The sequence below is a fragment of the Rousettus aegyptiacus genome, unplaced genomic scaffold, assembly GCF_014176215.1.
Source record: "Rousettus aegyptiacus isolate mRouAeg1 unplaced genomic scaffold, mRouAeg1.p scaffold_m13_p_3, whole genome shotgun sequence".
In the NCBI taxonomy this organism is placed as follows: domain Eukaryota; kingdom Metazoa; phylum Chordata; class Mammalia; order Chiroptera; family Pteropodidae; genus Rousettus; species Rousettus aegyptiacus.
The window spans coordinates 31,595,260-31,602,590 of NW_023416306.1; the positions used below are offsets into that span (position 1 = coordinate 31,595,260).

General features: G+C 42.3%; 1 protein-coding gene across 3 annotated transcripts in view; it reads right to left on the bottom strand.

The window, feature by feature from the left end:
* The window catches only part of NFX1 (nuclear transcription factor, X-box binding 1), a 53,671-nt gene extending 48,600 nt beyond the window's left edge, over positions 1–5,071 (bottom strand). For 2 of the 3 annotated variants that reach the window (XM_016130310.2, XM_016130308.2), the window contains exons 1-2: positions 4,945–5,071; positions 376–1,374 (exon numbers count right to left, since the gene is read on the bottom strand). In XM_016130310.2, the coding sequence (XP_015985796.2) occupies positions 376–1,374; positions 4,945–4,969 (1,024 nt within the window). In that variant the 5' untranslated portion in view covers positions 4,970–5,071. Of the gene's footprint in view, positions 1–375; positions 1,375–4,708; positions 4,835–4,944 lie in introns of those variants that run through there. The other variant, XM_016130311.2, reaches the window with a different exon arrangement.
* Between the last annotated feature and the right edge of the window lie 2,260 nt (positions 5,072–7,331).

A 7,331-nucleotide genomic window follows, 5' to 3' on the forward strand; every position in this document is an offset into this window, starting at 1 on the left:
GACATGATGCAGGACAGAACCAGGAGAGGCAATGGAGATATTATCAGCCCCTACTTGTGCTTTCGCAATTCAAAAAATCTTGCAACCGACCACCTATACCACCCATATCTACATTTTTCAAAACCCTTACTAAATTCCTTGTTTATTAAGAAAAAATTCCTTTTTTGTATTTGCTTATGATATAAAAACCAAGTAAACTGTCACCTACTGGTGAGGGAAATGTATGGTGGCAGGACCCAGGCAAATGATGAACAAGGAAAGAGTCTTTTCACTGTGTACCTTTTTATACTTTCTAAACTATATGGATATATTACCTACTAAATAATGTAAAATAAAAACTAAACAAAACATTTTCACCCATCTAGGTAGATTTACCTGTGTGTGTTTCCACATTCTTTAGCACAGGGTTCTGTTTGCCTCGGGAGAAAGATGTTACTTGAGGATCCTGCCTTCTTATAGCGCATTTCTCTGGGTCAACCCTTCTGGAAGATTTGTTGATGACTGCCAAGTTCCCATTGTCACAGGCAGATTTTCCTGATCTTTCATTAAGATTGTCCTTTGGAATGAGGACCATGTCGTTTCTGGGTCCTTCATTTGTATGTCGTTGGCCTTCCTGTTTTGGTGGATTCCTGCCTGGTCGTGGCCTGGCCCCCTCTACTTCCCAGGGAGGCCTTTTCTGTGGATGTCTTCTCTGCTCGTTGCGTCTGGCCCCAGACCCATCCTGCACTCCTTTTCTAAAGGATGTATCTGAAGAGTCAGGGTGGATAAGCCCCACAGGTTTGGTATTTTCAGGTCCGGCATCCTCGAGTTTGGGAGTCATTCTGTTGCTCCAGTCACATTTGACTTTCCCCTTGACTTTTGGTCCTCTACCATAGCTGTACATAAACTGGGTGGCTTTTTTGGGTTTTGCTCCCCTGGGATCTGCACCAACAATTTCCTTCTCACTATCAGCAGGGCTGTGCTCTCTGGGGTTCGTCCCACTCTCTGACCTGGCCCTGCTTTCTAAGTCAGCTGCATCTAAGGTCTGGTCAGTGAAACTCTGTACTCTCTTGACTCGAATATGCTGCTTTTCACTCCTTAGTTTCTGCCCAGGTTGATTCTGAAGGCTCTTGAGAGATTTATTAGAAGCAGAGGATTGGAAAGAAGTCTGTTGACCCTTAGGTTTGCTTCCTGAAGGATGATAACTGTGCTGATGAATGGCAGAGATGTCATCATAAGGGACTTGCCTGGAAAGGTGACACGTAGGTGGTGAACTGTAATTTCTTCTACCAATCCTATTAGAATCTAGTCTTCTTTGACTCCCACAATTTAGACCAGAATTTTTTCTCTCCAGGGGAATGAATTCAGCAACATCTGTATTGAATTTAAAAGTACCTAGGACATAACAAATAGACACGCCAATAAAGAAATTAATAGGTCACTCATGAAGCCCAGAATACTCTAAGCCATACCTAAAAGTTATTTTCCTAAAGACTTTGTATAGAACAGGCTCTTAGTAAGAACTACCTTTACTGTGAAGACGATGGGTTTATGGTATTTATGGAAGACTGATCATTCCATGTCTCATCAATAGCCACTGCTAAGAGCTGCTAAGTAAAATTGCTCACCTAGACCATCAGGCATTATTTATATACACATTTATATTATCAAAAAATTTAAGGTCAGCAAAAATAGTTCAGGGGTGAGATAAAAATCAGCAGGTTCCATGTGGTCTTTCAAAACTCTAAGGCAGTATTGTGCAATATCAAGCAAACAGGTTTTGGAATCAGACAAAATCAGTTTAAAGTCTGGCCCTCCAACTTATGGTATGAGCTTAAAGATATCATTTGGTTGCTTCTGGCCTTAGCGTTGTCATCCATGACAAAAGATGTTAATACTATTTCAAAGGGTTATTGTGAAATTTAAATATTTCCTATAGATAATACTTAGCATAGTCAGTACATTAGTTCCCTTCTCTTTCCCCCAGGAATATATTTTAAGATTTTCCATAGGTAACTTCTATAATATAGTTCAGAATCCCAAAGTCTCAAAAAATTAAGCATATGTCCTTTCAACTCACTCATTTTTTTTCCCCCTAAGGTGCTTCTTTTTATAGTCACCTCAGTCCCTGAAGCCCAAAGACAAAATGATTTGCCTAAGGATACAACACTAGTTAGGAGCAAAGTAGGAACCAGGTATAGCATACAAAATACACTGTGAATTGATAGGGCCTACGAGACAGATTTAAGTCCCTGCCTATTTATCACTTACTGTGTCTTTATGCAGTTACTTAACCTCGGTCCTCTTATATGTAATGGAGATAGTAATTCCTACATTAAAGAGCTGCTGTGAAGAGTAAAGCAAGTTAGTAACATGTATAAAGTGGTTAATAATGGTGCTTTATTATTGCTGTTAGTACTACAGACTATCTGAAATACACAGACTTGATCACAGATGGGTGCAGTGCAGAGCCTGTGGGTTTCAGGTTTAATAATAAGCCTGTTAGGTATTTTGTTAGGTACTTAACATGTACCAGGCATTATTCTAAGTATTTTGCATATGTTGACTCATTTAATCCTTATATGCCTGATGAGAAAACAGACACAGAGAGAGTAATTTGCCCAGGGCCGCAAGGGTATTCTAAAGCAGATAAAGTATTCCACCCCAGGCTATGATATTGTGAGACCATGCTCTTACAATAGCACTACCTTCAGTGTCAGAGGTTGGGCAGCTGTTACCATAGAAACGTATACTGAAGAACTGAACGAGATCATAAAGTCATATGGCAACCTCTCATTCAATCCAGGATTTATTCTGAAAGATTTCACATAGGAAGATTCTGGGGATAGGGTGGACGGCCTTATAAAATGGCAAGAGGATTAGACAAATTCAGAAGGTGGCAGAAAAGGTGTTCTAGAAACATAATAGATAGATAGATGGGAATAGGTAGGAATAGGTAGATTAGAGCAAGTGGGGATTGTGTGGTCCCTTCCTGCTCACAGAAGCGAGGTTGGAGGGAAGGGCTGAAAAAAGGGCAACTCCGGGAGGGGAAGTGAGCTAATAATGGTGGTAAAGTATTCCAGGATAGCCTGGTAAAGGAGAGGAGGAGGGTGTTTCATATTAAGCAGTAAGGAGTTGATGCAACTGGAGTCTAGACAGGGCACCCATTCACATACAGTATATATTCCACTAGACCTCAGACAGTAAGCAAGGCCCTCAGAAAGACCCTTAAGAGACATGAGAAAGGGAAAAGGGGCACATGAATCAGGAACGGGACCTGAGACACAAAGATCTTGAAACACTTCCCCCTAACACACACTATTTTATGTAGCCGAAAGTTACTCAGTAAATGGGATGTTTCATCACCAAGGCATGGTTATAGCACAAATAGTTCCCCAGATTCAAGCTAATATGGCAGCACGGTAGGTGTCCATCAGGTAGGTGGAGCACAGTAAACTGCAGCTTATAAAATCCAGAGAAAAAGTAGGCATTGGAGTCTGTCCATTGACAGAAAGATACTCCCTGGACTGGGCTGCTGTTGGAAGGCAGGAGCAGGACTAAACCTTGAGTGGGGATGAAGCAGTGTGTTAGACTATGCTGAAATAAGAACATGGAATAGAAACTTAAGCGAAACAAACTGAGACACATGAGTGAGTAGGGATTTTGGAGTAGGGGACTCTGCCTCACTAGATGGAGAGGAGGTTGGTTGTAACCTGGAGTACAGCACTGGAAACCAAAACTAGGACTCACAACTAGGTTTACCCAATTCTGCTTCAAACACTGAAGGGTGCAGAAATGGGCCAGAAGTGAGCCTGAGGATCAATGAATCGACTTTGGAGGATCTGTGAAAAGAATGGGTGGGAGAATAACAAAACACTAGCCCCAAAATGTTCCCTCCCTACCTTTTAAGATGACTTAATACCTAAATTAGGACTGAAGTACACCAATGCACTGTTTTCCAACTTTTTTTTTTTAAACCAAGATCCGCAGTAATAAATACATTCTAATCTGTCACGCATTACGCAAATACATATATACTTTTAGTACCCACAAAACTGTTAAGTAGCTGAACTAAGACTCAAACCAATGACTGTTTACAAACCTCATGCTGCCCTGTTTTTCAGAGTGGGTCCTGAAATCAAATCAATACAGGAGATTAAGACAAGCATTCTTTCAAATCAAGTAGAAAAGCGAGTGTACTGTAGATAGTAAAGAAAATCATCGCTTCCTGAACCTTTTGGTTCGCTTTTATACTTATGTATGTGTGCACGGAGGTCACGAAGTTTCTTTTCGGTCACTGTTCAAAAAGTTTGCAAAACAAATATCTGAGTACACCCTGAAGGAAATGGAAATACATGTTATATTAACAGCCAAACAGGGCTGTCTATACACAGAGGCAACTCCGGGAGGGGAAGTGAGCTAATAATGGTGGAACAGGTACAGGGCAGGGCGGGAGCCTTCACAGGAATTAATTACTCCCAACTGACAGATGAAGATAATGACTCAGTCACATTGCGAACTCGTGGCAGGCTGAGATTGGAAACGACAGGCTTTCGGCTTGCGCTCGCGTGGCTGCACCAGGACGCACGAATACACCTTAAGCACAATGCACAAAGTCACTACGCGTCGAGAGCGCGCCAAAGTCACTGGGCGGTGACCAGGCCAACGCCCGCTTGTCGATCTGTGCGGCCACTGCCCAGGGAAGGCCGGGACACCCACATCGACTTACTGGGCTCCGAGACAAACTTGCTCTCTTTGGAAACCCAGTTACGGGGCTTCACAACCAGTCGAGGACGGTCGAGATCTCCGTAAGCACGACGCGCGTGGCTTGGTCCTTCCGAGCCACTATCCCTAACCCTGTACACGCCATTCTCGCGATATCAATAGCTTAAGCCCTAGGACTCGTCACTAACCAAATTTCTGCAACTCGAGAGGGGCCCACTCCCGCGCGGGCCAGAACAGTACCTGAGACAGGTGGCGCCTCCGCCATCCCGCGCCGCAACACCTAAAGCGAGCCCTGTAGTCCAGTGAGTGCTGTCACCCGGTCACGTGCCCTGAACTTCCGGTGCCGCGAGGACTTTCGCATCAGCGCGCTGGGTAGACGGCCACAGAGTTTGCGCGACCTGAGTCAACTGTGCAGTGCGTCCGTGACGTCAGACAGACGCGCCAGGCGTCGGGCGGAGGGAGGAGACTAGTGAATGTAGGTGGCAAAGGCCGCCGAAGCGGGGCGGACTGGCAGGGATTTGCATAATCGTGGTTTTTCTTTTTGCGATTCACTGCTCGCTTGCTTCTAGGCTCTTTTTCCCTGCCACCCAACCCACTTCACCTGGTCTTCTGGAGTCAGCTCAGACTTCACCTACCTAGTTCAGGTTTGGGGTGAAAGAAAACAAACCCAGCCAAGTTGTCAAAAGGCAATCTTGGGAAAAAATCTGCAAAACAAGGGCTATTATACAAAAGAGCCCTTACCAACCACGTAAATAACTTGAACCAGCAGATGACAATAAATATATAGAGGACACAAGGTGAGGGGGAAAGTTAGAATTTTTAAAATATAAAAATTTAAATGAATATGTGGAGTTTTTGTTCGTCTTGTCGTTGCATTACTAAATAGAACACAGTTAAGTATGAAGCATCTGCATTTGTAAGGTAATTCGCTGGTCTAGGCTTCCTTAAGAACATGAAATAGATTTCATTCATTCACATATTCAATGCATACTGTCTGAGGCATAGCTCTAAGTGTTGAAGGTAAACGGTGAAAAAGACAAACACAGTCCCCTACCTCATGCAATGCATTGTCCAGTAGGGGAGATAAAAACTAGGTAATTTATACTTACAAATTAATAATTTGTAAAATAATTACAAATTTCGTTGGCGTTATGAGAGAAATAAGCAGGGTAACACTGACAGACTAAGATCTACTCCAGAAAATGTAGCCAGGCTTCTTAGATGAAAGATGAAAAGGAGGAAGGTATGTGAAGATTCAGAGGGGATAGCTCGTGCAAAGACTATGAGAAAGGAAATAGCCTGAAGTGTTCAACGTATTGAACTATTTGCAGGAGAATAGTGAGCAAGGAGAGTGACACAGTATTCATTGGAGAGGTAAGTCAGGAGAACACGTAGATCACTTGCAGGCTGTGATCATATATTTTATTACAAGCATAATGGGAGGTTATTGAAAGGTTCTAGCAAAGAAGTGGTATTTGATTTACACTTAAAGATTTTTTTTTGTTCCCAGGAGAAAAGTGAATTATCGGGAGCAAGAATAGAAGTGGACAGTTCAGTTACATTTTTGTATTATGCTAATAATGCAGAGAATGATGGTGGCCTTGGACTAGAGTTACACTAAATGTGGAAAGAAGAGGACAGATCTTAGCTATATTTCTGATGTAATCATTAGCCAGCTTCCAAACCGTTTCCAAACCAACAGGTGTGATATATCCATTGTTTTAATTTGTTTCTCTGATTACTAATGAGTCTGACATATCTTAATGACCTTCTGAGTTTCCTCTTTTTAAATAGCTTATTCATATCCATTGTCCATTTTTCTATTGGGGTTGCTTTATTTTTCTTACTGATCGTTTCCTGTATATTATAATATCAATTTCTTACCAGTTTTAGACATTTCGATATTCATCTTCTATTCCATTAAGTCTATTAACTTTGTCTTTTTTTTTAACATAAATTCTTAATTTTGACAGCTCAGTTAATCACACCTTTTTGTCACCTTTAGTACCAAATGCAGCAGTCTGGGTCCAATCAGGAGAGAGGAACCACACAGTAATTTGAACAGAGAAGGTTTTATTTAAAGACTTGTTAACTATAATAAGGGATTGGAGTAATAAAGATTGGCTAGTAATGAAGCAAAAGAAAACTCTAAAAGAACACAGGATTAGTGATATAAGAAATAGCCGCTACCTCTAGGGTTGAGATAAAGTGTCCAACGAAGATCACCCCAGACCTGAGGTGCAGACCTTATTAGAGAGGATGTGGCTGTGGCTTCTTAGGTGGCAGGGAAGCTGCTGTGGTGCTGCACTGGCAAAAGTTGCCAGAAATCTACCTTTTAGGATTGCTGGGGGAAGCCATTCACAGAGAGGTGTCTCACAAGAGCCACTCTACTACAAACCACCTAAGGGAGATGCCAGAAGTTTCTGGCTGCTGGGAACCACACACTGAAAAACCCAGGTTCTGAAGAAGCCATGTGAGTTACAGGAGATAGACACTGGGAGAAGCTACGTACAGCACAGAAGCCTAATGGAAACACCGGAAACAAGAAACAAAGCCCTTTCTTCCTGCAATATCTCTGTGGTGCCTTCTACTGACAAAGCTTAGTACCTGCCATCTAGTAAAAGATA